We start from the raw sequence: 27396 nt of genomic DNA, 5'->3' as shown, positions 1-27396 counted from the left end.
TCGAATAAATAGCCCGTTCTAACAGTAAAATTAAAAAAGAATTAAAAAAAAACAGTAAAAAACCATTGAACGGGTCAATGAGTTGACGGTTCGACCGCCCGGGTTAACGATTTGTTGACTTTTTCAACGGTTTTTTACCAGATGTCGGGTTTGAGGTAAAATGGAACCGGTTGCATTGACGGTTCCTAAGCCGAATTGTCTGACCGTCTGGGTCAACGGCAGTTCAAAAACGTTGATCCAAACTAAAAAAGTAGACGGTTCCTAATTCTCCGTATCAAGAATTTCCCTCTCCTACTGTTCTGTTCAGATCTGGTTTGGTTCTTGATTCAAGATTGATCATTGAAAATCAGTTTTCTAGAATAGGGAATGTGATTCCCAGTTGTAGGAAGGAAAGAAAATTTTTGAAATTCGCCCATTCTACTCCACATTATCCGGGCGTCCATACGATGGATCTTTCCATTAGGAGTTTCCTAATCCAAATCTTTTATTTTGATTTGGACTCTCTTTAAGAGATAAGGATAATCCATTATCTTATTTGTAGATAAAAATCAGCCTTCATAATCAAATTAGGAGTTTCATGATCCAAATCTTTATTTGGATCTAGACTCTTTGAGTGGATAGGGATAATCACTTCTTTTCAATTCTTTCACAAAGAACTGAAATCAAGAACGCTTCTTGATGACTCCCACGTGAGTGGAGACGAACTGCTAATGGTGGCGGCGACAGGAAGGAGGCGGTAGGGAGAAATTGACACAGTCTCACTGTATGCTGATTTCTCTCTTCTCTGTTGTATTTGTATCTCAGATGAGTGTGTTTGAGGTTGCCGCCCCCTCCTCCTTTTATAACCCTAAATGGATCAGATCCTAATCCTATTAGGAGATGTTGATCCCCTTAAGTGATAAGGTAAAGTCCTTATCTAATCTGCAGATCATGATCAGCCCTCCTAATTTGATTAGGAGTTTCTAGTTTTGAATCAAATTCAAATCTGAACTCTTACTGAGTGGATAGGTACTTTCCCTTATCCTTTAGGGTTGGTACATATCTCATATTCGCCCCATTCAAGCTAATCTAATTAGCCCACCTCGTATTGGGCTTTTGGCCCATTAAGTGTATGTGCTCGCTTAAACCTTCCAAATTGCTACCTAATTGGGCTTTCTCTGTGTGGCGTGGGACCCAAACGTTGATCTACACATCAGCCACAAGGGTTCGACACAGCCTTTATCACAAGGCCTAGCCGAATTCACTAGAAAGCCCAGTGCACCCCTTGAGCCCATCATATGGACTTTATGGGCCCAACACTTACACTAAGTGGTCATTGGGCCAAGCCACCTTGTAACACCCAAGGACTATGGGCAGATGCAAGATTAGCCCATCCGATTTAACCCTCAAAGGCCTTACACTTAACCTCTCAGCCCATAATGATCAAAACACTGTCCGACAAGGGAGAACCTCTCCCCTGACTGCAAGGTACAGTGTTGCACTCTCCTCTTACATGGACCCCGAGGATTTGCAAATAATTTTGGAAACCTATAATATATATGTTATATCGTATAAATATATTTTGCAAAACAAAATTTCAACGATTGAAATCAACTGTCGACATTTTTGGTTTCCAACAGAGAGAGTGCATTTCCCCGATTATTACATCTGTCCGACAAAGGGGCTGATCCTGTCACTATGATCACCCACTCAGACGGGTTCACGAACCATCTCAACATACCTAGGTTTCGACCGCCTCTAAGAGTCTCACTGATTGGCATATCAAAGATGGCCCAATCTGCCACCCAGTGCGGTACCATAATCGAGTCTAGGGATCAGGTGTAATATTCCAGTTTTGCCCACTAATCGCCAAGGTCCAGGGCAATACTGGAATTCTGGTCCGGTTCAAGGTCTCAAGATGATCCCACACTGCATGTACCTCGGGTCTCACCCTAGTGGCAGAGACAGGCCACCCAACCGACTTGGCGGTACATCAATGTCATCCTTATCAGGGTAGGTCTCCCCAGACCAACCCACTGGTAGTGAACGTTCTAAACCAACACAAGTCTCATAAGTGTCTGGTTTTAAGGGTATTGCACAGAAACACACTACATAACATGAATCAAATATGCACTTTATTCATTTACAATAAATGTCATAAGTACATCAAACTGATTGGAGCTAAGGGCATACAAAACTGTCTAACATCAAAAACAATTCTTGATATTGCCTTTTGGTAGAAAAGGCAATATGAAGTGATGCTCACCTGCCCTCTATCATATTCCTGCTGAAGAATTCAGTTCTTACTGAAGAATCGTCTTGTTGATTCTGCTTCACCTCACACTGTGTCATCTTTGGTGGAAGCAATTTTTGGTCTTCTCCTTGGGCGTGAACACCTTCATTAGGGGTTTATTATTACTCCGTATCAGGTATATCCCTCTACTCCCTTTTGGTTTCAGATCTGGTCCGATTTGGTTTCAAGATTGATCCTTGAAAATGCAGCTTTCTAAAATAGGGAATGCGATTCCCACATGGGAGAGGGAAATTTTTGAAATTTCGCCCAACATTCCTGCAAGGTTCGGCCATCCATATGATGGACCTCTCATCCCTTAAAAAATATCAAACATTATGAAAAACTAGCCATTGTGATTTCCTTATCTAGTTTTTAATGTTTTTCTTTATGCCAAATGTACCATGATTCCGAAGGTTCTTGATACCTAAGAAGGGTCACTTTGCCAAGAATAAAGTAGCATATACCTAATAGAACGATGTTGCACGCATCTTCTTTGTCTTAACCCTCCTGCCTCCTATTGTCCCTTTTTCAAGCCGCCATTCGCAAAAATCTTCATGTGTTGCTCATGATATTTGTTGTTTCGTAGTTTCCTACCTCACAACAAAGAGGGGTAGCTATCAACACTCGATTGTTGCTCGACCCATTGCCTGAACCCCAATTCACCCCGAATTCTTGATCAGACCCTTCAATCTCCTTGAAACACCTAAAAACCTAAACTTCACCCTGAGAGTCCTCAGATCCACCGTTAAACCTGCCTGATACCAATCCGATAGCCCTGATTGACCCCCATTTACACCCCAACCATTAGATCATACACAACCATCAGACTAAGGACCTCCCAAAACACCTATACCCATGAAAATTTCAGCCCCTAATACCTCCATTTACCCCTCAATCACAATAGATTATATTTCAAGGCTCCAAATTGACCAAATTCTAAATCTGTCCAATCCGGGCTCAATTAGCTCAATCTAACCTTACCAATCCATTCAGACATCCTAAAAAACCTACCCTGTGAAATTTCATCCAACACAAACCTTGTTAGCCCCTTGATCACACAGATTCCGATTTGAGGCCCCAAATTAACTGAATTAAACCATTTCCAGGTCTTCCCAATCCAGGCTCAATTGGGCCAATCCAACCCTATAGATCAACTCATAACGTCTGAAAACCCCATTCTGACAAATTTCAGACAAAAATACCCTCGGTTACCCATTCATCTACAAAGATTCTGTTTTTGCCAATTTCATTGACTCAAAACCCATCTTTGAACCAAACCCCGGTTTGATCCTTTGGACCCGGCTGGACCCAAATTCCCTGAACTTACAAAACTACCCTCGGACTTCCCGAAATTTACGAAATTGCCACCTACCCTAATAAAACCAAAACCAGAATAGCGGCGGCAATGCCCCTTCCCTCCTCTCTCTCTCTCTCTCTCTCTCTCTATCTCCTCTCTTTCTCTTCTTCTCCCTCTTCTTTCCCTGCTTTGTCCCGTTTCTGCCACCTCTGTCTTCCACGACCGCGGCAATCTTCTCTCTCACTCTCTCATTCTCTTGATTTCCTTTTCCTCTCTCTCTCTCTCTCTCTCTCACTTTTCTCTCAACCTCCCCCTCTCCACTGTCTTCTAGCTCCATATAGCGTTGAATTCACACGATCCAGATTCGGCACTTCCCCATTCACACTAATAGTCGAACCGACTGTAGCCGAATGATACTTGGATGCATCTCCTCTCAGTCCTAGACGAAATGCCCATCAGGAGCGATCATTTCTGACTTGTCACGCGTTCCTACCCACAAGCATCAATGTTGTAGTAGTTTGGGGAGAGATCTATCGAAATCCGAAGATTTTTAAAGCATTGTTAATCGCCATCTATTTCTCGACGAGAACAAGCGCAGTAGCAGACATCGGTTGCAGCCACCAGTCTCATGCGAAGGGAGATATCCAGAAACCGCGATAAGCTCGGACCTCCTCTGTTCCATCGTTTAAGTGCAAACTGAAATCGAACAAGGTAATTTGGTTTGTTCTGCTTTTTTTATTATTTTCCTTGCTTTGTTCTTTTTCTTTTGCTGTTTTCTTCTTGTCTGTGGCCGTGGAGTGACGAGATCTGGAGGGAGGCCAAGGGAGCTGGTGATGAAGCTTGCGCTGAACTCGCTCCTTTGAAGTACTCAACACTAGAGTTGGAGATGATCGATTGTGAGACTCCGAGTTACCGGTGCTTAGTTCTATTTTTGAAAACAAAGATTGACAGCTGAAATTAATTTAATGAAGAGGAGGAAGGAAGTAAGTCGGGGTAGATTTGGTCTCTCTGCTTCTTTGTGGAAAAGTGAAAGGGAGGGGAACACCGGTTACAGTGAACAGAATAGATCTGAAACAAAAATAAAAAAAATAAAAAAAATAAAAAAAAATGATAATAATAGCAATACAAAAACAATAAACAAATAAATAAGGAGAATAAAATAAATATATGGATGTACAAAATGGAAAGAAGGAAAGATGGAGCAAAAAAACGGGTAATAACAAATCTGATTAATCAGTCAGAGTGGTTTGTTCGATAGTTAGAATATCTGTGCAAAATAGGGAATAAGGGGAATAGGTTAATGAAGAGGAGACAAAAAAAATGGAATAAAAAAGTATATAGAAATCAAAAAGTAAAAAGAACATAGGGAAATAAAAATGTAAAATATAAAATATAAAAAAAGTAAAAAAAATGAAACAAATGAATGAAAATAGAAAATAATAAAAATAAAAATTAAATCAATATATAATAAATAAATAAATGAAAGATAATTAGGAGGTTTTTCTTATGATGTTGTTTTGAGAGATATAATATATACCATTCCAACTGAATTAAGACAGGTCACACTTTGAACAAGCATGGATTTACGATTGAGAACATTGACACCCGATAAAAAATTACGAGTAAGAACTTTTAGATAGGAACTATCTGACTCACCAAATACTGTTTTGCAATAAAATTTCTACTAGTCATTGTTTTGATAAGTGGACTTGACGGTTGGATTGTTTGACCCAACGGTCATATCTCCGGGTCCGGTTTTAGATTGAACTGCTTTTTTGGGAAAAACATTGCTTTGGTCAGAGAATCGCTGACCCGGGTGGTTGAACTGCTAAGCCGTTTGACCCGGACAGTGGTTCACGGTTTAATGAAAAATTATTTAATTTTGAAGGGAAGATCAAGGAGAAAAAGATGAGATGGAGAGATGGGGGAGGGACTGAGACTAGATCTCAGATCTAAGTAAATCTTGTAAGCCTACTAAAGTATAGGTTCTTTTTAATGAGAATTGTTCTGCCTCATCAATTCTGTTGTTTTGGGTAAACTCCAATTCCTTCCTTTACTTCCTGAACTATGAAAACTTATTCTTTAAGCAGGGACAACAGGCGGCAATTCCCTGCTTTGGCTTTAGCGAACCAGTTGGAGCATCGAAGATTGCTTGACAGGCAGTAGAAAGAGGTGTCGTAGAACCCTGGTGATTCAACTCTAAGATTGTTCCATTTTTTTCCTTTTTTTTGTAAATGAGACGAGAATCATGTGCCATTGAACAGGGCCAGTTCTTGGTTTATGCCTTTTTTGGTTGGTGAGGTGACTGCTAATTTCTGTCTGTTGACTTTTCTTTGACCATTCTCGTTGTTCTGTAGTTTCTGGAGTCTTTCTGGATTCTGGGTTCTATTGAAAAGCTCTCAAGGTGTTTTGTGAGGGGGTACAGGAGAAGAATAGCTTGGATTTGCTTGGGAAGATAAAAGGTGAGGTTTTTCTTTAACTTTTTTTTTTCTTCAAATCTGGATTTTACAGATCTGAGAATGAATTTCTGGAGTTGTAGTTATCAAAATAATTGTTTAACCATAGATCGGCTTGATAAACAATAAAAGGAATTGCATCTGAACAGTGGAGCTTTTAGTTATTTCTTAAAATTTTTGTAGAAGATGGTTTCTGAAGAAAAGACGTTAAAAATGAGGTTATTTTTATCAGAGAAGTAGCAGGCTATTTCTATGTAATTTTAAAAAAGTTTCTGATGACGTTCTAAGGTGATTCACAAAACCTTTAGGAAATTGGGTTAGTGAAGGAGGTGGATTTTCTTCACATGCCTAGCGGAACCAGGACCCTAATCTTCCCCTTCAAACACCTCCTCCCCTTTCCATTCTTTGATTGCTTCCCATACTTCGACTTCCTTGAATTCTCTAGCTTACTCCTTTGATATGCCATCAAAATCAAGACTCTCAAGCTTAGGTCTATTTGTGCAGTCTTTCTTTGTATAGTCTTTCATAAAAGTTCACTATGTGGCTTTTAATCCTGTTTTCTTCCTCTATCATTTCTCCATTCACAATCAGTCACTTCAAGGAACTTTCCCTCTTAGCACTATCCATCTTGTGGAAAAACTTCATGTTATTGTCACCCTCCTTTAACCATAAGCATTTTGACTGTTGCCTCTGTTTCACTCCTCTTGATAGGTAGTTTTACAAATTTCATTTTGTTAGAGATTCTCCTCTTTTCTTCCTGTGTTAATTGTGTCGTCTTTTCAGCTCTATCAATTTCTACAATTCTTTCCAAGCATCCTTTTTTGTTTCTCTTCTACCCCGTTAAAGGTCTCCTTCCTCCATATTTTGATTTGTTCCTTTAACACCTTAAATGTTTTTATCTTCTCATCTGCTCCATGAAGCCTTCTTCTAACCATGAGTTCTCAAATCTGAAAGGGGGATGGATTAAATTGTATTATACTGCAATCCAGACAAACGGGAATGTTGTTGGATAGAGGCCTAAAGGTTTTGTGGGACAGGTTTGGAAACTCTTGACAATAAGGCCGACCAGAAATAAGAGAGAAAGAGAAGAGAAAAAAGAAGAGAGAAGATAGAAGAGAAGAGGAGAGATTGGCTACAATGGAATAGTGCTGGCGATGCCAACTTCTATTAATATTTATAGGGCGTCTAAAATAAAAAGGAGAAAGACCCTTATGCCCTTGATGTAAGTAAAGTACAATAACAAAAAATAAAAATGACTTTAGACCAACCAAACAGACCCTAACAAGACAGAAAAATAATAAATAAGACATAAAATAAACTATTTCAACACTCCCCCTCAAGTTGGAGCATAGGTGTCAATCATGCCCAACTTGTCACACAAATCATTATGCCGAAAATGTTGAAGACCCTTGGTGAAGACGTTTGCAAGTTGTTCCTCTAAGTTGACATATGGAGTGCATACTTCTTCAGTCACAAGTTTTTCTCTAATAAAATGCTTATCCACTTCAATGTGTTTCGTCCTATCATGGAGGACTGGATTAGCAACAATATTGATAACAACTTTATTGTCACAATAGAGTGACATAAGGGTTGTTGACTACAAAGCTCAATTCACCTAATAGGTTTCTTATCCACATGATTTCAACAACTCCATGAGACATAGCCCTGTATTCTGCTTCAACACTGGATCTAGCCACCACACTTTTCTTCTTACTCCTCTAGGTGACCAAGTTGCCTCCTACAAAGGTACAATACCCACTAGTAGACTTTCGGTCATTGATTGCGCTTGCCCAATCAGCATCAGTATATACTTTCACCTTTAAATGTCCATGTTTCTAGAACAAACCAGCTCCTGGAAATTTCTTGAAGTATCTAAGGATTCTCTCTTCAACTTTAAAGTGAGTTGTCTTAGGGTTGTGCATGAACTGACTAAAGACACCCACAACATAAGCAATATCAGGTCTGGTTATAGATAAATATACGAGTCTCTCTACAAGTCTCTAAAACTTCTTCACATCTTTCAAGAACTTTCCCTGACTGTCTCCCAGTTGATGGTTAGGTTCAATTGGCAAGTCAATTGGTTTCACCCTTAACTTGCCTGTATCTTCTAGAAGATCCAGAACATATTTCCTTTGGGAAATAAAGATGCCCTTTTGAGAGCGGGCAACTTCAATTCCAAGGAAATAACGTAAGGGTCCTAGATCTTTCACCTCAAATTGAGTGGCTAAGAATTTCTTTAGTTTCTGTATTTCGGTCTCCTGTGATCACTATGTCATCCACATACACAATAAAGCTGCAATTTTCCCTTCACCTTTCTTCACAAACAGTGTGATATGATTGGCAATGTTGGAACCCCATCTGTTGAACTGCTAAGTGGAACTTACTAAATCAGGCCCGAGGTGATTGTTTCAACCCATATAAAGACTTTTTTTAACCTGCACACTTTTTGCTCACTGCCTTTGGCACAAAAACCTGGAGGTTGGGTCATGTACACTTCCTCTTCTAAGTCACCATTCAAGAAATCATTCTTAATGTCCAATTGGTGAAATTCCCAGTCAAGATTTGCTGCAAATGAGAGAAGAATCTTGATAGAGTTCATCTTGGCTACTAGAGCAAATGTCTTTGCATAGTCCACTCCATATACCTGTGTAAAACCTTTTGCCACTAGTCTGGCCTTGTACCTTTCAACAGTTCCATCAGCCTTGTGTTTCACTGTGAACACCCACTTGCATTCCACTGGTTCATTCCCTTCAGGAAGATTCACCAACTGTCAAGTGCCATTTTTGTGTAATGCTCAATTTCTTCCTTCATTGCATATGTCCATTCAGGTTTGGATAGAGCTTCTGCTACATTCTTAGGAATAGGGGTATTGCCAACAGACGAGAGGAAAGCATGATATGAAGGTGAAATATGGTCATAGGGCACAAAGTGAAAGATAGAATGATTAGTGGTATAGGATCTAGCACCCTTTCTCTTAGCAATAGGAACATCAAGTGTACCTAGCTGATGAGAAGGATCTGCCTCCGGAGAATCCGATGATGCTGGTTGCATAGTGTCAGGTTCCACGGCTCTTGAGCTCTGTTTGCTTTTGTGGCGACAAAGAAAGACATGGAATGGAGGAGGATCAGGAAGAGGAGGTAGTTGAGTCTGAGCCTGGGTGTGTTTCTCCTCAACCCTACTCTCCCCTGAGGAGAAATCGAGAAGAAAGGTTGATTTTCAAAGAATGATACGTCTACGGAGACATAGTACTTGCGAGATGTGAGATCATAACAACGATACCCCTTTTGATATAAAGGGTAACCAAGGAAAACACAAAGAATAGCACGAGGATCAAATTTACCCTGAATAGGGGACAAGTTATGAACAAAGCAACGACACTCAAAAACATGCATTGGAATGGGGGATAACAGAGCTGAAGGAAACAAAAGCCGATGTGGGGCTTTATACTTTAGTAACCAAGATGGCATATGATTGATGATGTACGTGGCACACAGAATAACATCCATCCAAAGACGATTCAGAACATTCATATGGAGTAATAAGCCACGAGCTGCTTCGAGAAGATGACAGTTCTTCCTTTCAGCAACACCGTTTTGCTGGGGTGTCCTAGCACAAGAGTTTCTCCTTCCATTCTGTAGGCACTACAAACCAATCCAGCTTCACAAGTGTTGCCTCCTCATGATTGTTTGTCCATGTATGTTTGGCTTTGCGCAAAAGGTTGATCCTCTAAATTCATATGTTGTAAAGTTTTTTATACTTCTAAGAAAAAAAACCTGGAAAATTAGGAATATGATTCATTTTCCTATTGAATATCATTTTCGAAGTCATTTGTTTTTCTTCATTTCATGTGCTACTGAACACAACCTTCATGTTATGTTTTCTTTTCAATGCCCTTGCAGTTTATTCCTAGGCAAACTAAACTTGCCAATTTCTGGCTGTTGTTTCAAGAATGTGTTAGGCGATGGAACCATGGATCCTCAAAGTTTTGAAAAGAGTGGCATTAGGTGGACTGTCAGGTCCATTAGCTACAATATCACCCTATGGAAATAAAGTAGGCCAATTTGCTAGCTATATTGTGATACATCATCATAAAATAATAAAAGGAAAAAAAGGAAAGGGGAAACCCTCAAAGCCTATGCTGTCACTTGGAGAGCTGTTGAAGTTGCCTTCTCCCCTTTTATGGTTTCTTCCTGTTTCTTTATTTTTCTTCGTTATGTTTGTATCCAAAAGGTTCAAATAAATCATCTGGGGCAGAATGGATTTAAGCAGGTTTCATGTCAATACAAGTTCTAGACTTCTAGTAGTATGTTTCAATTTGAACTTACACTTTGGATCTCTGTAATGCAACTCTGCGCTTGAATCACTTTTCAATATATTCTTTAGCTTTAAAGTTCTCTTTCTTTGACACACTTGTTGGTCCTTCTTCCTCTCTTCCTTATTATTATTATTTTTTAAAAGAAAGTGGAAAGCTGTTTTATAGCTCCTGGGTTCTCTATCTAATGGGACTAGCAGTCCACAAATTTTTTTATTGAATGGCAATTTTTATTTTTTTGTATAAAAGAATTACATTAAAACTTAAAGTACCCCACACCCTTTAGTTATCCTTGGCTAACCCCTGACTACATTTCATTGGTATTGTGTCCCCCCCCCAATAGGCCAATACATGAAATTTTTATGCACTCCAGAATTCCAGATTTTGCCTAGTCATCTGCTAGGTGGTTAGCAGTCCTTGGAGTCCAGCCGAACTGAATTCCGATTTCTGCAAATATGTTAAATATTTCTCTTAGTATGTTTCTATACTTCCATGCTCCCACTACATTTTTCTTCACCCATTCAATTACAAGTTGATTACAGCATTTGAATCCTGTTCAACCGTAACCCATTGTAATTTAGGTATAGTTTGGAAAGAGTACAAATACAAATATATACAGTGCAAATATTTGTATTTGTACTCTTCCCAAACTGAGCCTAAGTGACTTTAGCCAACATAAGACATTGCAGCACAGCCCATAATTCTATTCTAATATAAGAGATGGAATTAGCGAGCTGATGGCTACTTTTGAATCTGTAACCTTCAGCTATATTCCTAGAGAACAAAACTCTTATGCTTATAATTTAGCTTATGATGTTTTTTTTGATGAATAATAATAAGTTTATTGATTCAAAAGCAACTTTAGAGTGAGTTCATACATCATCCCAACGAGAGGCACGAGCTGCAGCCCCTCCTTGAGTCTTACAAGTAAACTAGGAAAGAAAAACAATAATCACAACTGAGCCCAAAATAATTCTTCCCTATTTACCCCTTGCTTAGCTAACACATCTGACAAAGTATTTGCTGATCTCCCCACCCACTGTACAGTGACCAACATATTCCTTGTCAACCAACTAAATTTCTTCATTTCATTCTTGTATCGCCACATAGCCTCTTTAGAATTTTTTAACCAACCCACCACCACTTTGGAATCCCCCTCGATTATTAGGTGTTGTACCCCCAGCTGGTTTGCAAATTGCACCCCTTATACAACAACTAAGAGTTCTGCCCTGATGGAGTTCCCAATTCCCAAGGGACCTGAGTAGAGCAACAAAATCTCTCCCTTCTCATTTCTCAAAGCACCCCCACTCTGGATAATCCTGGATTACCCATACTGCTTCCATCAAAGTTCAACTTTATTGAGCCTTCGGGTGGAGGAGACCAGCTTGTAATTGATTTGTCCTTTAAAGATGAGCACCTTGCTACTGCTGACCAATTTCTCCAAAGGTCATTAAAGGAGAATTGATGGAAGATTTCCAAGGTCTTCAGCCAATGTATTGCCCTGTTTAACACACAATCTTTCAAATCTTGGCTGTTCCTTTCCTTGTCTTGAAAAATTCTGAGATTCCTTTCTTCCCAAAGAGTCCAAGTCAAAGCAACACGAGCACATCTCCACATAATTCTCCCTATTTTTGTAGGCCAATAAAAGGTAGAATGGTTGAAGAGCATGTGAACTTCTGCTGGTAGACTCCAACTACCCCCAAACAACGAAAGTAGCCAAGCCCAAAGGTCTGCAGAAAAGGAACAAGATACTAGTAGATGGTAACAATCCTCACCGTGAGCTCTACAGAGGATACACCAATTAGGAGAAATACAGAGAAAATGTCTTCTCTTTTGTAGGTTGTCTAAAGTGTTTACTTTCCCATTGAATACTTCCCAACAAAAAGCCATAATTTTTGGGGGGACTGGCCTGCACCAAATTTCTTTAGATGAAAAGGGTTGGTGAGAAGAAAGTTGAGAGATGGACTTGAAGAAAGAAGCACAAGAGAAGGTTCCAATGGGTCTAGGAGTCCAAACTCTCTTATCTGGCTTGGAGGGATCCAAACAAACCTGATTAAGACAACCAAGCAAAATAGAAGGAGACTCAATTTCAGCATCCCTAAGTCCTCTACGAAACCCAAAATCCCAAGTAGGATCTAAGGGTGTTCCCAAAGGTGAAACAAATTTTGAGACCACCTCTTTTTTGTACAAAGAAATAGAAAAAAAGCGAAGGGAACAAGTTCCAAATTAAGCTATTCCTGAATTGGTTTCATGCAGATTTTCTCAGATTGTGTCATTGTGAAGCATATTGACCTCAGGAGAACTATGAAATAGGTGGTTGTGGTTGGATAGATCTAGAGGGGCGATAAGAAATTAGGTTTTACTAGGTGAACTATGTCCCTCAAAAAATTTAGAAATGAACATTATCTCCAACGGTCAAAATTCCACACAGGAGTTGCATCTTGCTGTGCAGGTCAAGCCTGGGTGAATGATGATGCCTAGTGCATGCATGGAATTAATCTTAACAGTAAGGAGGCAATCTAGATCCTAGTTCTAGAAATAGATTAAACCTAAATGTTTGTGAATTTTGTTTTTTAGTCTTTCTATTTAGTGATTTTAAGCAAAAATCAATCTTCTCAATGCTTGGTTGTAGATGCTGAGTTTAGAAATACTGGTTTGGAAAGGTCAGAGAAATTGGCTAAAGATTTGGAGTGGTTCAAGAAGCAAGGCCATGTCATTCCAGAACCATCACCTCCTGGGGTCTCTTATGCTTGCTATCTTAAAGACTTATCAGAGAAGGATCCCCAAGCATTCCTTTGTCACTTTTACAATGTCTACTTTGCTCACACTGCTGGGGGGAGAATGATAGGTAAAAAGGTAATGATCATGAACTGAAAATGTACCAAACCCTGATCAAGCATGCATGCATGTGATCATACTCTTCTCCATGGTTTGACACACTGAAGTGGCTATCCAAAATGGGTTTCCTGTTTCTCCACACCTCCTCATTCCATTTTGGCATGCCTTGGTCCTATAACCCTTTGCCACTTGCAAAAGGAGTTGCTTATCTTCACCCATGGTCCCATACTACTAATAAGGTAATAAGTTCAAAATTCTTGATTGCTATTATTTACTGGAGAGGGTGAAAAACATGGCAGCCTGATGCTGATGTGGAAGGAAACTATATGGTTGGTTGACCTGGGGCCCCTTGTGAGATAAATGTTTTGGATCAGACATTTCACCCATCTGGATGAGTGGCTGCAGCCTTCATGCTGGCAGCTATGTAACAGATTAACTTCTATAACTTTCTGTTTTCCTTCCCTCTCATATTGACCCTTCAAAGACCTTTTTTCGGTCTGTAGATAATAGATAAAAAATATGCATCCAAGATTATATGTCCTCGTAATAAACTCTTTTTCATCCATTCTCTTTTTAGGTCGCTGAGAAGATACTCAACAACAAGGAGTTGGAATTATACAAGTGGGATGGTGATCTTTCTGAGCTTTTGCAGAATGTGAGAGAGAAGCTCAACAAAGTTGCTGAGGTAAGTTCTTTGTTACCATCCTTAATTTTTCTGTCAATTACCTTTTGTATGTTATAGTTGGGAAATTTTTATACTAACAAACCATACATGTTATTTAGAGCAAAAATATATACAAGTTATATACAATTCTAGCTCTAGTCTATATATTTACCAAATGTTCCTGGTTTTACTCAGGGCTGGTCTAGAGAAGAGAAAAACCATTGTTTGGAAGAAACTGAAAGATCGTTTCAGTACTCTGGAGAGATCCTGCATTTGATATTATCATGATCTGCAAATCCATTCAACATTTCTGCTATCAGGATTATGTGCATGTAATATGATGGCGCAAGCTTTAGTATTCAGTCATTTGATCTGACTGACCATAGCATGTGAGGTTTCTGGTTGGCATGATTTAACCAGTTAAGCATTTTAAATTTTCACTGAAGAATCGCACTGAGCCCACTGTTTCTGTATCTGGGCTTGGCATGTTCAACTCTACCCATTAATGATCAATTGTTTCTGTAAAAAGCTGCATGTTCCAGTGTTCCAAAGCATTTGTGTCCAATCAATTAATGCATTCCAGTGAGTAGTATATCATGAACTTGGATGGAAGTTTCAGGAAGACTATAGAGGGTTCATCCGAAGCTGGAACTGGAGGCCTTTTGTGCAGATCTAATGGTAACTTGGCTTGGGTTCTTAGTGGTCCTTACAAGGTAGATGACACAACGGAAGCAGAGACTCAAGCTCTCCTTGAAGGCCTAGTAGAGTGAAAGAATAAGGTAAAGTAATTGTTAACGGTATTCAAAAATTCGATATTCGACATAATCGAATCGAATTCGGATAATTTGAATATTTAATCGATCGAATTCGGATATCCTATTCATACCGGATAGTTAATCGGATTCGAATTCGGATATGACCTGATTCGATTCGATAAATATCCGAATTTGACCGATTATTTAATTCTTATATATAATATATAAAATATTATATATAATAATTTATAGATTTATATACTTTATATCAATAAAATATTTATTTTATATATTTATTAATTATCTAAAATAATTAATTAATCGAATTCGAATCGAATTGAATATTCAAATATTTAATTAGATTTGAATTTGAATATTAATTTTCAATATCCGTTGGATATCGAAGCGAATTCAGATATCGGATATTACTGATCCGATTCGAATTCGATCTGTTTACACCCCTAATGACAGCTATAATGACACTTCACTACTAGTTCTACTCAGTTGCATTCTTGCTGCTTAGCAGTTTCAGCAATTTCCGGTATCTTCAAGCATCTTTAGAATAGGACGGTTAGGAAGATAATAAGCAACCATTGTCAAACTATTGCAATGACATCTGAAACTGATCTTGTTGAAACAAAATCTTTTGTTAGGTCCTTCAGTAAATAATCTCTCACCCAAAATGATCTCATTATTTATCACCTTAAAAGCTTGAGGGGTCATATATAACATAGGTACAAAACAACCCAGCAATATATTCTTGACAAAATGTTAACTCCAGAGAAAGTCGTTAGATAACAAAATGGTATTGTAAGGACTGAGTATAATATGGTGGGCTCAGGCTTGGTTTGACCTTGGATGCAGGAACCAGAGGTTCAACCTGAATCTGACCCAAATATGATTAATAGATTTAAATTAAGTTCCAACCAAATCTAAACATGGATCGCACACTAAGCTTGAACTTGGCCCAACGAGCCCAATATTTCTGGATTCTCAGTTATAATTTTCCAAGATTACTGTACCTAAAAGCACTAAAATACCTTTCCAATTGAGTGAACTGGGTCGTGTTTAATCAGCTTTTCTTTTCAGATATATGTCAAATACTATTAGGGACTACTCAAGGCCTGCTTCTTCTAGTTGGTCTTCCATTGTTCTGAATATAGATGTCTTACTTGATAGTTCTCATTAGCCGAATGTGTTTAAAGAGTTAGTTTTCCTAAGTACTTATCTTATTCTCCTCTTGATGTGTATGGAGATGCAATGATCTTTGAGGGTCCTCTTAATGTGTTTAAAGAGTTCTGAATATGGAGATGCTTAACGTTTTATTAGCTTTCTATCCCAGTTATTATTGCAAAGACATTTTTAATCCTTAGATGGTAATCAGTTTCTTCGTGCCCTCCACAGAAAAAAAAAAAAAAAAACTTTCCAAGCAAAAAGTTTAGGTAAATCTCTGAGATACCTCTACTTTTCAAAACCAATTCTAGAATATATTTCTGTTGAACAACCTACTTCCTTTACTGGGAAAGGCCAACAGGCTGACTTGGCTTAAAAAAAAGAGCTCATAAATGCTACCAACAACCCTTCCCACAAGCCTTTACGGTCACACATCCCGAACATCTGTCTTGTCATTCATGGAAAAATGCTCTTTGTGAGTAGCAGATTCACAGATGCTATGCCCGAAATTATGTCCACTCCACATCCAGTACACCCCTCTTAGGATTCCAAATACTAGGGACAGGTGACCTAATGGCCTTTCTTTTTCAATATCATTCATGATTCTAATTACAAGTGGGTTTTGACTTAAAGAATCCCACCCAGAGTAGTGCCCAACCAGGAAAGAGTCAGCTTAACTAGGAAGCCTTTCACTGTGAAAGAACCTCGCAAGTGACAATACTTCATCACATGGCTTGTCATGAGGATTAATTCCTTTGTAACCTAACAGTTGAAGCGTCAACTTAGAGCAAATGCTATTTTAGAAGGTAGTTACCTTGTTTCTTGATTATTCAAAAATGATTCTATAGATTTTACTTTGTTAAGTAATACAGGTGAGTTGTTTTTTAATTACTTTCCTTTCAATTTTCTGCAGTTTGGCTTTTAGTTTTGTCTCTTCATGGGCGTGAACGTTAGGAAAACACCTCCGGCAGTTCACTTCATGGCCGAATATATGGAGTCGCCACCCTTCAAAATAGATAGCTGGGAGTGATGGGTCTCCCAGGATTGGATTTCAAAAATAAACTTGAATTTAATGGTGACTCCATACCATTCGACCCAGACAAGGTAGACAAACATGGGTAAGATGGGATAGAGAGAGGGAAGGGGTTGGGCACCCCTCTCTCTGGTTAGTGTGAACACCATAATCCCTACTCCCGTAGAAGCTGTATTGGAGACTCGGACCCTATAAGGGCTCGAAAGAGTGCTCTCTTCTGCATTCCCAGACCAATCCCCTTTTGGACACAAGGGCTTGAGCAAAAAGATAAGAAATTGTTTCCTCACCCTTTTTCTATCAGAGCCCCCACCTTCGGACTCAACTGAATGGTTTGAAAAGAGAGAAAGCATAAACCTCTCAAACTCCAGAGAACCCCCAAGCCTCAAAAAAAAAAAAAAAAAAAAACCAAGAAGAAAGAAGCAAGAACAACAACTACAAATAATAACAGAGGGATGACTAGCAAATAAATGGAGAATGCATGACTAGAACTACAGTCGAAAGTCTAAATGCAGATATGTGGTAATCGAACTATACCTCTTATGGCATGAAATGAGAAACGATGATGCAAAGAATGTGGAAAACTCAGCCTCTCGATGAACTCTCTTTAGCAGTGGAACATTTGTTTGGGCTTTGCTGGAAGTAGCTTTTCTCTTCAAATTTGATGAGGACTGAGATAACCTTCGATTGCTTTTTCTTCTTTCAGAGCTCTCTCACAGTCTTCTCTCCTCTCTTGAGACCTTCGTCCATCCCTCTTTATTTTCTTCTCTCCTTCCTAGCTCTCTTTCTCTCCCATGGGCCCTCTCTATTTTTCTTCTCTTAGAGCTCTTTCTCGACTCTCCATTCGGTAGCTTTCAGGCTTCCCAAAGGAAAATGGCGAGAGAGTGAAACCCCCTTTCCAGCTTCTCTCCTTCGACCCCCTTTGTTAGGAATAGTGCTTCCTATTTATAATGGGAAGGAAGGGGGTTTCTAAACAAAAACTAAGAGAAAGGAGATTTTTGGTAGGTAAGCTAGGGTTTGGGGGTATTTTAGTAATTAGGTCAGAGGGTATTTTGGGAATTGGTTAAAGGGGTAATTTGGGTAACCTAGTCAAGGGTATTTTGATCATTTGGGTGAAGGGGGCAAATGAAGGGTATTTCAGTAATTTTAAAAGAAGGGGTATTTTGATAATTTTGGAAGGAGGGATATTTTGGTAATTAGGTCAGAGGGTATTTTGGGAATTGGTTACAAGGGTAGTTTGGGTAACCTAGTCAAGGGTAACTTGTATGCAAAATCGAGCAAATGAAGGGTGTTTTGGTAATTTTGAAAGAAGGGGTATTTTGGTAATTGGTCAAAGGGGTAATTTAGGTAACCTTGTCAAGGGTATCTTGGTCATTTGGGTGAAGGAGGCAAATGAAGGGTATTTTAGTAATTTTGAAAGAAGGGGTATTTTGGTAATTTTGGGAGAAGGGTATTTTGGTCATTTTGGAAGGAGGGGTATTAGGTCAGAGGGTATTTTGGGAATTGGACAAAGAGGTAATTTAAGTAACTTGGTCAAGGGTATTTTGATCATTGGATGAAGTGGCAAATGAAGCGTATTTTTGGTAATTTTGAAAGAAGGGGTTTTTGTACGTTTTGGGTCAATTGGTGGGGTTAGATTAGACCAACTGGGCTTGGATTGGGCAAATTTAGAAAAGGTTTGATATGGCTAATCTAGGGCTTCGAAACAAAATCTAGGTGCGATCAAGGGGCAAACTTGGTCTGTTTTGGATGAAACTTCTCATGGTAGGGTTTTTGGGTAGTCTAAGGTGATTGGTAAGGTCAAATCGGGTCAAATGAGCTCAGATTGGAAGGGCTTAGAATTCGGTGAATCTGGAGCCTTGAAATGGAACCTTGGTATAATTGAGGGTAAATGGGGGGTATTTTTGGTGAAAATTGGTAAGGTGAAGTATTTGGGGGTTTTGGACTAATTGGTGGATTAGATTGGTCCAAATGAGTTCTAATCGAGCAAATCTGGAAAGGGCTTGATTCAGTTAATATGGAGCCTCAAAATAGAATCATGGTGTAATGGAGAGGTAAACAAAGGTGTTTTGGGTTGAAATTGTTAGACAGTGTATGCCCTTAGCTCCGATCTAAATGATGTACCTTATGACATTTAATGTAAATGAATAAAGTACATATTTGATTCGTGTTATTATGGTATGTTTCTGTGTAATACCCTTAAACTGGACACATATGAGACTCGTGTTAGACAGTTTTGTATGCCCTTAGCTTCAATCCGATTTGATGTACTTTTGATATCTAGTGTAAATAAATAAAGTGCATGTTTGATTCATGTTGTTTGGTATAATTCTGTGTAAGACCCTAAAATTGGACACTTATAGAGACTCGTGTTAGTTTTAAATGTTCACAGCCATTGGATAAGTCTGGGGAGATTTTTCCTGCCAAGGTTGATACTGGTGTGCCACCAAGTGTTGGGATGGCCTGTCTCGGCCACCAGGGTAAGACCCAAGGCACATGCAGTATGGGATTACTCGAATCCTTGAACCAGACCAGATTTTCAGTATTGCCCAGGACCTTGGAGACAGATGGGCAAAACTGGAAAGTTACACCTGACCCCTAGACTTGATTATGACACTTCACTAGGTGTCGGATTGGGCTGTCTTTGATATGCCAATCAGTGAGATCCTTAGCGGAGATCAAAACCTGGGTATGTTGGGACAGTTTGAGAATTCATCTGAGTTGGTGATCATAGTGACAGGATCAGCCCCTTTGTCGGACAAAGGTAATGATCGGGAATGCACTCTCTCTGAAAAAAATCTGGTGCTCAGAGTTTCTAGAGGATTCTTGCGAAGGATCCAGTGTGTAGGACGCATTTTGCTGGTTCCGTTCCACATACAACTGTGTCATCTTCAGCAGGAGCGGATCTTGGTGTCCTCTTTGGGCGTGAACACCAACTTTGGGAGATACTGCTTCTCTAGATCAGGTATAATTCCTCCCTTTCCTTTTGGTTCAGATCTAGTTCGATTATGGTTCAAGTATGATCCTTGAATATTGTATTCTAAATTTAGGGAATATGATTCCCAGTTGGAAGAAGGTAGGAAATTTTTTGAAATTCGCCCACCCATTCCTAGTTGGCTGATGTGTAGATCAATGTTTGGGTCCCACGCCATACAAGGAAACCCAACTGGGCAGCAGTTTGGAGGTCGAATGAGCACATGGACTTAATGGGCCTAAAGCCCAATTCGATTTGGTTTAATTTGATTAATTAAAGAGGAGCGGTTCTGGGATTTAGATCAGGAGATAGGATAGGGAGTTATCCCTATCCACTCAGAGAGTCCAGATCCAAATAGAGATTTGGATCAGGAAGCTCCTAATGAGATTAGGATGGTTGATCTTGATTTGTAGATAAGATAAGGGATTATCCTTATCTCCTAAAGAGAGTCTAGATTCAAATAAGGATTTGAATAAGGAAACTCCTAATGGGATTAAGAGGAGTTCTCTTTAAGGCTATAAAAGGAGGAAGGGGGCGAACCCCAGATACACAATTCAGATTACAGAGACAAGAGAGAAGACAGCTCTAGTAAGACTGACGCCATCTTCTGCTCTTGCCTTCTCCTCCTATTGGCACCACTGCTAGTTTGTTCTCCACCTGTAGGAGCGATCAAGAAGCGTTCTTGATATAAGTTTTTGGTGAAAAACTGATCTTAAGTCGTGGTCACTCACTCTCCATCGAATTCTTGCTGAAGAGTTTGGTTCTTGTAGAAGAATCACCTGCTGATTCTGCTCCACCCTACGTTGTGTCATCTTCAGTGGGAGCAGTCTTTGGCGTTTTCCTTGGGCGTGAACACCTTCATTGGGAGTTACTGTTACTCCGTATCAGGTATATCCCTTTCCTACCTTTTGGTTTTAGATCTGGTCCGATTTAGATTCAAGATTGATCCTTGAAAATGCAGATTTTCTAAAACAGGGAATGTGATTCCCACATGGGAGAGAGAAATTTTTAAAATTTCGCCCCACCTAGTTGCAAGGTTCGGCTATCCATATGATGGATCTCTCATCCCTTCAGTGGTATCAGATCCATGGTTCAAATCTTGAACCGAAATAAATCAGATCTGAACCTGCGCAAATGGGCAGAAGGCGTTCTACCCGATTTGCGTAGATAATTGATTTTCTGGGAAATCGGTTCCCAGATTAAGGGTTGTTGATCTGAAATTAAATCTTTATAAATCTGAATTATATTTAGAATAGTTCTTTATATTTTTCTTGATTTATGGGTTGCTCGTACTGTTAGACAGTTTTGTATGCCCTTAGCTTCAATCATTTTGATGTACTTTTGTTATTTAGTGGAAATAAATAAAGTGCATGTTTGATTCATGTTGTTTGGTTTAATTCTGTGTAAAACCCTAAAACTGGACATTTGTAGAGACTCATGTTAGTTTTAAATGTTCACAGCCGTTGGATAAGTCTGGGGAGATTTATCCTGCCAAGGCTGATACTGGTGTGCCACCAAGTGTTGGGATGGCCTGTCTCAGCCATCAGGGTAAGACCCGAGGCACATACAGCATGGGATTACTTGAATCCTTGAACCGGACCAGATTTCCAGTCTTGCCCTGGACCTTGGAGATAGATGGGCAAAACTGGAAAGTTACACCTGACCCCTAGACTCGATTATGACACTTCACTAGGTGCTGAATCAGGCTGCCTTTGATATGCCAATCAGTGAGATCCTTAGTGGGGATCAAAACCTGGGTATGTTGGGGCAGTTTGAGAATTCATCTGAGTGGGTGGTCATAGTGACAGAATCAGCCACTTTGTCGGACAAAGGGTAATGATCGGGAATGCACTCTCTCTGATGGAAACCAAACTGCCGGCAGTTGATTTCAATCGTTGAAATTTTGTTTTTGCAAAATTAATATATTTACATATATATGTACGGTTTCAAAATGTTTGCAAATGGTTTTAATTCCCGGGATCCATGTGAGAGGAGAGTGCGGCACTGTTCCTTGCAGCCGAGGGAGAGGTCCTCTCTTGTCGGGCAGTGCTTGATCATTAAGGGCTGAGAGGTTAAGTGTAAGACCATTTAGGATAATACCTGATGGGCTAATCTTGCACCTGCCCACAGTCCCTGGGTTTTTATAAGATGGCTTGGCCCAGGGACCACTTAATGTAAGTGTTGGGCCCATAGGGTTCATACGATGGACTCAAGGGGTTCATTGAGATTTTCAGTGAATTTGGCTGGGCCTTGTATTAAAGGCTGGGCCGAACCCATGTGGCTGGTGTGTAGATCAATGCTTGGGTCCCACGCCATACAAAGAAGCCCAACTGGGCAGCAGATTGGAAACTAATTAAACACTGAATACTTAATGGGCCAAAAGCCCATTTCGAAGTGGGCTGATATGATCACCCATCAATGGGGCGAATTTGAGATTGAAGTTAGCAAAAAGGATTGGGCTCTTAGCCTTATCCACTCTTAGAGACCAAATTCAAATCAGATTTGAATCTGGTAACCTTCTGATAAGATCAGGAGTAAGCTAACTCTATCTGGGAAAGGGATTAAGATTATCCCCTATCCAAATACTGATTTGGATTGGGATAACTCCTAATTAGGAGATTTCTTAATCAAGAAGAAAAGAGAGGGAAATCAGATTTCGATCGAAGAGGTTCTGGTAAGCAAGAAAGGTTCCTGCGAATTGAGATTAGATCTCATTCTCTCCAGAAAAGAAAACAGTTCAGCCTTTTCGTTTCTGGAAATCTCCTCCTGCCGCCGCCATCTGCATTGTTGCAAGATTTGATCTTTGCAGAAAAGAAAGTCAAGAAACCAGTTCTTGACATCAGTCTTGCAAGAAAGACTGAAAGAATTCAGTGTTTAGTACATCCAGGGGATTCTTGTGAAGGATCCAGTGTGTAGGACGCACCCTGCTGGTTCTGTTCCATCCACAGCTGTGTCATCTTCAGCAGGGACAGATCTTGGAGCATTCTTTGGGCGTGAACACCAACTTTGGGAGATACTGCTTCTCCGGATCAGGTATAATCCTCCCATTTATCTTTTGGTACAGATCTGGTTTGATTAAGGTTCAAGTAGATCCTTGAATATTGTATTCTAAATTCAGGGAATATGATTCCCAGTTGGGAGAAGGTAGGAAATTTTTGAAATTCGCCCCACCCATTCCGCAACCTTTATGGCGTCCATTAGATGGATCCTACCATTCTTTCACGTACGGTGGAGATCGAAGTCTTTATTGGCACAGCAAATCTGCCATTTTGCAGTTCTATTACTTTTGGTCTGTAATTATTTTTTTTTAATTTCTAGACTGAATGTATAGGAATTCGATCTGATGTAATATTAATAGAAAATTAGGGTTTTTCTATTTTATTTTATTCAAGATCGAAGCTGATTGCGCAGAAGGAGGAGATTTCGCAGATGGAGAAATTGCTATCTGCGATTTGCAGTTTGAGAAACTGAAAACTGTGATCTAACATTTGTTTTGCAGGTAGCAGATGTGCGAACAACCTTGGTTCTAATTCTTGATTGTCTTTAATCAGTGATTTAATTTTTCAGATCAAATCTTGAATTAAAAATCAAACCCTTGACCTATTCGAACCAGATTGGACCCACACCTGTAAAGCCCAGTTTTAAAGTGTTAAAACTGTTTAAGCCCACTAATTGTTTAAAAGCCATATGGGCCGAACTGCTCACTGCTATTCAGCCCATATACCTAATATTATGGATCAAATTGGGCTTTAATAATGGGTTTTACAGATATTAATTGATTGGATCAATTTTATCCCTGCATGTGATGTTTGGATGTGTGATGTGCAACGTTCATGGGCCATAAGTACTTCGCCCATGCCGATACGACAATGGCTCTTGCGCACAACATGGCTGAATGCACATCATTGCCATGGTGTCCCTAAAGATCATTAGATGATCTTCCTTTGTGGTGGGCCCCACACCTCCCTGAAGAGAATCCGTGCGGAACCCTAGCCGTTTAGAGCCCACCGAAATATGGCTTTATGAAAGTCAGAGGGAGCCACTTTGGTTTGACCTAAATTAAAATAGGGCATAACTTTTGTTCCCTCCTGAAATATGAATGCATGTGATAGGGAGATTCGTATGATGAACTCTTTAAAGGCCTTCCATCATTAGCATGAAGATGAGTCCTTCAAGTAATGAGAAAACACACTACAAAATTGGGTTATCCATTTGCTGTTGGATCTGTTGGAATGTTTCATAAGATGATAGGGGCGTCATAGACCGATGTGGGAGGGGCCTATCCTAAAATGGAAGACTCTCTCACGGTACCTTGGCATTCACGAATATGATGGGTGAGCACTCACTGGACAGAAAGGTTTAACCTAAAATGGCAATGAACCTTGTTTGACAGAGGCAAAAGAGAAAGCTCATACGATGAGTGGATATGATCCTTCACAGAAAGGTGGTGGGGTTATGCAGCTGAAACAGTTGGCTCCATGCACCCTATGTGATTTCCCACATTTCCAGAGACAATTCGCAGTCTCCGTCACTGAGATGGGAGGGAAATCTCGGAGATGACTAAATGGAAATGGAACATAGATTAAAAGCCATATCTATGTAGATAACATGAATCAAATTAGGTTGTGGACTAATGTTTGCTCTTTATCAGAAATGGCAAATGGACAATTCGCTAAGCTGTTGGACGACAACGAACTTAAGGGACCTAACTATGCTGACTAGTACCGTAATCTTATGTTGTTCCTCACTTCTGAGAAGTTGGACAAAGTAGCTAAGAATCCTGCTCCGGAGCGTCCGGGTGATAGGGCTTTTGAGGCCTGTGGGAGGGACTATTTGGAATGGGAAGAGAAGAATTTCCTAGCCCGCTTGTACATCATAGCCTCATTGGATAATCCAATACAAAGGTAGTTCGATCAGATCAAATTGTCCAAGGACATATTGGATAGTCTGAGAACGATGTATGAGGAGCAGAATCATTCTACTCGTTAGAAAGTCCTGAAACAGTTCATGACCGCGCAGATGTCCAAGAACCAACAGGTTCTTGACCATTGTCTTTGGATGATGGGTTACATCAATGAACTTGAGGCTCTTGAATCCGGGCTTGACCATGTCACGAAGGTAGACGCCATCCTAAATTCTCTGCCCTCTACCTTTAATCAGTTCATTATGAATTACAACATGAACAAGTTAAATGTTAGCATCCAGGAACTCAGCAATATGTTGTAGAGGGCCGAGGAACTGATAAAGAATGAAGGATGAGCCCCTTGCTATGCTTGTTGAAGCTAGCAAATCAGGCAAGAAAAAGAGGAAGGTTCAGAGAAAGCCTCAGAAGAAAGCTGCTAAGCCCAAGAAGCAGAAGAATGACAGAGCATCAGATGCTTGTCACCTCTGCAGACAGATCGGCCATTGGAAGATGAACTATCCTCAATACCTGGAATCCAAGAAACAAGGTAATTTCGAATCCTGTGTCATAGAAACCAATTTGTTGGTAACTTCTGCTTCCGGGTGTATTGACTCTGGGGCTTCGACTCATGCGTGTAACTCATTACAGGAGTTCAGGATAAGCAGAAGACTGAGTGATGGAGAAGTAACTCTTTACTTGGAGATTTCTGCAAGTGTTGCAGCTACGACTATAGGAACCGTAGAGTTAATTTTTAGAGAATGAACAGTTGTACTGAAAGATTGTCTCTATGTATAAAATTTGAGAAGAAATTTGATTTCTGTTTCAAAATTGTGTGCGGATGGATATTCTGTTTTCTTTATTAATACGATTACTATCAAAAGAAATAACAAATTCATCGCATATGGAGAACTTGAGAATGGTCTCTATGTTCTCCATCCTTTTTTGGAAACTAACATAACCGAAATTACGTCGGTCGATATCCCCAAGAAAAGAACCCGTGATACAGTTAATCTCACATGCCTGTGGCATTACCGACTTGGCCATATTAACATAGATCGTATGACAAGGTTGGTAAATGATGGTTCTTTGGATTTTCTAACTGTAGAAGATCTTTCCACCTGTGAACCTTGCCTTCATGGTAAGATGACGAAATGACCATTTAACGGTAAGCCTGAAAGATGTACGGGCACGCTTGACCTCATACATACTGATGTATGTGGTCCCCTAAGTATTAGGACACGTAACCATCACGTTTATTTTATAACATTCACCGATGACTACTCTCGGTATGGTTACGTGTACCTAATGAAACATAAGTCTGAATCCTTTGAAAAGTTCAAGGAGTTCAGACAAGAGGTCGAGAAATAGTTAGGGAGAGAAATTAAATCCCTTCGATTAGATCGAGGTGGCGAGTATCTCTCTGACGAATTCAGGAACTACTTGAAGGTCAGCGGGATAGTATCACAATTGGCTCCTCCTGCTACACCACAGCTAAACAGTATTTCAGAGAGGAGGAATAGGACCCTATTGGATATGGTTCGGTCACTTCTCGTGCACTCAGACTTACCCACATCCTTTTGGGGTTACGTATTGGAGACTGCATATACGTGCTGAACCGGGTTCCAACCAAATCAGTTCCGAAGACTCCCTATGAGCTTTGGACCGGAAAGAAACCAAGTGTAAGACACTTGAAGACTCCCTATGAGTGCGGACAAATTGGAATCCAAGACCAGCCGTTGCCTATTCGTAGGCTACCCCAAAGGCTTTGTGGGTTACCTATTCTATGACCTAAGAGAACAGAAGGTGTTCTGTAGCCGAAATGCCCATTTCTTGGAGGATGATTACATCCTGAACAATCATCGTCAAGAAGTTGTTTTTGATGAGGAGAGCTCAGGGGTAGTGGGAGGTGTCCCACAAGTTACAGGTAGTGACCAACCTAGAAGATCTACCTGTTGGAAAGGAAGGATCCATCGTATGGACGCCCGGATATAGCGGAATTGAATGGGTGAATTTCAAACATTTCTTTCATTCCTACAACTGGGAATCGCATTCCCTATTTTAGAAATCTAATTTTCAAGGATCAATCTTGAATCAAGAACCGAACCAGATCTGAAACAAAACGGTAGGAGAGATTGGCAGTCACCAATGACTGCTCCCACTGAAGATGGCGCAGTGTAGAATGGAGCAGAATCAACAATGTTCTTCGCAAGAACTGGATCCTTCGCAAGAACCCACTGGACGGCAGGCAAGCACAACTTCTTTTCGATTCTTTCACAAAGAATTGAAATCAAGAACGCTTCTTGATGACTCCTACGTGAGTGAAGATGAACTGCTAATGGCGGCGGCGACAAGAAGGAGGCGGCAGAGAGAAATTGGCAGTCTTACTGTATGCTGATTTCTCTTTTCTGTGTTGTGTCTGTATCTCAGATGAGTGCGTTTTGAAGCTGCCGCCCCCTCCTCCTTTTATAACCCTAAAGGGATCAGCTCCTAATCCTATTAGGAGATGTTGATCCCCTTAAGTGATAAGGTAGGGACCTTATCTAATCTGCAGATCATGATCAGCCCTCCTAATTTAATTAGGAGTTTCCAGTTTTGAATCATATTCAGATCTGGACTCTTACTGAGTGGATAGGGACTTTCCCTTATCCTTTAAGGCTGGTCCATATCTCAGATTCGCCCCATTCAAGCCAATTGCAATTAGCCCAGTTCGAATTGGGCTTTT

At 40.0% G+C, this 27396-nt stretch overlaps 1 protein-coding gene across 5 annotated transcripts; it reads left to right on the top strand.

Annotated features, from left to right (window-relative positions):
- Positions 1-3671: 3671 nt before the first annotated feature.
- Positions 3672-14367, top strand: LOC104590961 (heme oxygenase 1, chloroplastic-like). 5 transcript variants are annotated; one of them, XM_088892346.1, is made up of 8 exons: positions 3672-4280; positions 5463-5534; positions 5660-5741; positions 5927-6031; positions 10681-10811; positions 12970-13193; positions 13753-13860; positions 14035-14367. In XM_088892346.1, the coding sequence occupies exons 5-8, from the start codon at positions 10793-10795 to the stop codon at positions 14125-14127; spliced, it is 444 nt and encodes a 147-aa protein (XP_088748472.1). In that variant the 5' UTR covers positions 3672-4280; positions 5463-5534; positions 5660-5741; positions 5927-6031; positions 10681-10792; the 3' UTR covers positions 14128-14367. The 5 variants fall into 5 exon arrangements, with proteins under 5 accessions (XP_088748472.1, XP_088748464.1, XP_088748467.1 ...); XM_088892338.1 differs by having other exon boundaries at positions 5458-5534; XM_088892341.1 differs by having other exon boundaries at positions 5458-5534; positions 5660-5757.
- The last annotated feature ends 13029 nt before the right edge of the window (positions 14368-27396 follow it).

Source organism: Nelumbo nucifera, chromosome 1, assembly GCF_055504915.1.
Source record: "Nelumbo nucifera cultivar China Antique chromosome 1, China Antique-T2T, whole genome shotgun sequence".
NCBI lineage: Eukaryota > Viridiplantae > Streptophyta > Magnoliopsida > Proteales > Nelumbonaceae > Nelumbo > Nelumbo nucifera.
This window is presented reverse-complemented; position numbering and strand designations above follow the sequence as displayed.